General features: G+C 72.1%; 1 protein-coding gene across 1 annotated transcript; it reads right to left on the reverse strand.

The window, feature by feature from the left end:
* Positions 1-7: 7 nt before the first annotated feature.
* Positions 8-521, reverse strand: LOC120512489 (C5a anaphylatoxin chemotactic receptor 1-like; the record flags this gene model as incomplete). The annotated part of the gene is made up of 1 exon (XM_039730843.1): positions 8-521. A coding segment is annotated over exon 1 (501 nt), but the record flags the coding sequence as incomplete, so codon positions are not given.
* Positions 522-527: the final 6 nt, after the last annotated feature.

Genomic DNA, 527 nt, shown 5'->3' on the forward strand with positions numbered 1-527 from the left:
CGCCGGCGCAGGCCGCCGCGGCCAAGGCGGGCGTGCGGCGGTTGTGGCACCACACGGGGCGCGTGACCAGCGCGCAGCGGTCGGCGCTGATGGCCGTCAGCAGCAGCACGCTGGAGAACATGGCCAGCACGGTCAGCGAGGGCAGCACCTTGCAGGCCGCGGCGCCCAGCGGCCAGTGGTGGTCGGTGGTCAGCGGCACGGCCAGGAAGGGCAGCGCCAGGCAGCTCAGCAGGTCGGCCAAGGCCAGGTGGGAGAACCAGACGCCGTTGACCGTGCGGCGGAGCTCGGCCGCCGTCACCCAGAGCACGGCGCCGTTGCCCAGCACGCCCAGCAGGAAGATGGCGGCGTAGAGGGCCAGCACCAGGCGGTGGCCCAGAGGGATCTCGGCCGAGTCCAGGTCGTTCCAGGGGTCGCTCCCGGTGTAATTCCAGAGGTCGTTCCCGGTGTCGTTCCAGGGATCGTTCCCGGTGTCATCCCAAGGGTACAGCAGGGTGGGCAGCGCGGCCATGGTGGGGTGGGGGGACCTG

Source organism: Passer montanus, unplaced genomic scaffold (assembly GCF_014805655.1).
Source record: "Passer montanus isolate IOZ18808 unplaced genomic scaffold, ASM1480565v1 scaffold7395, whole genome shotgun sequence".
Taxonomy (NCBI): domain Eukaryota; kingdom Metazoa; phylum Chordata; class Aves; order Passeriformes; family Passeridae; genus Passer; species Passer montanus.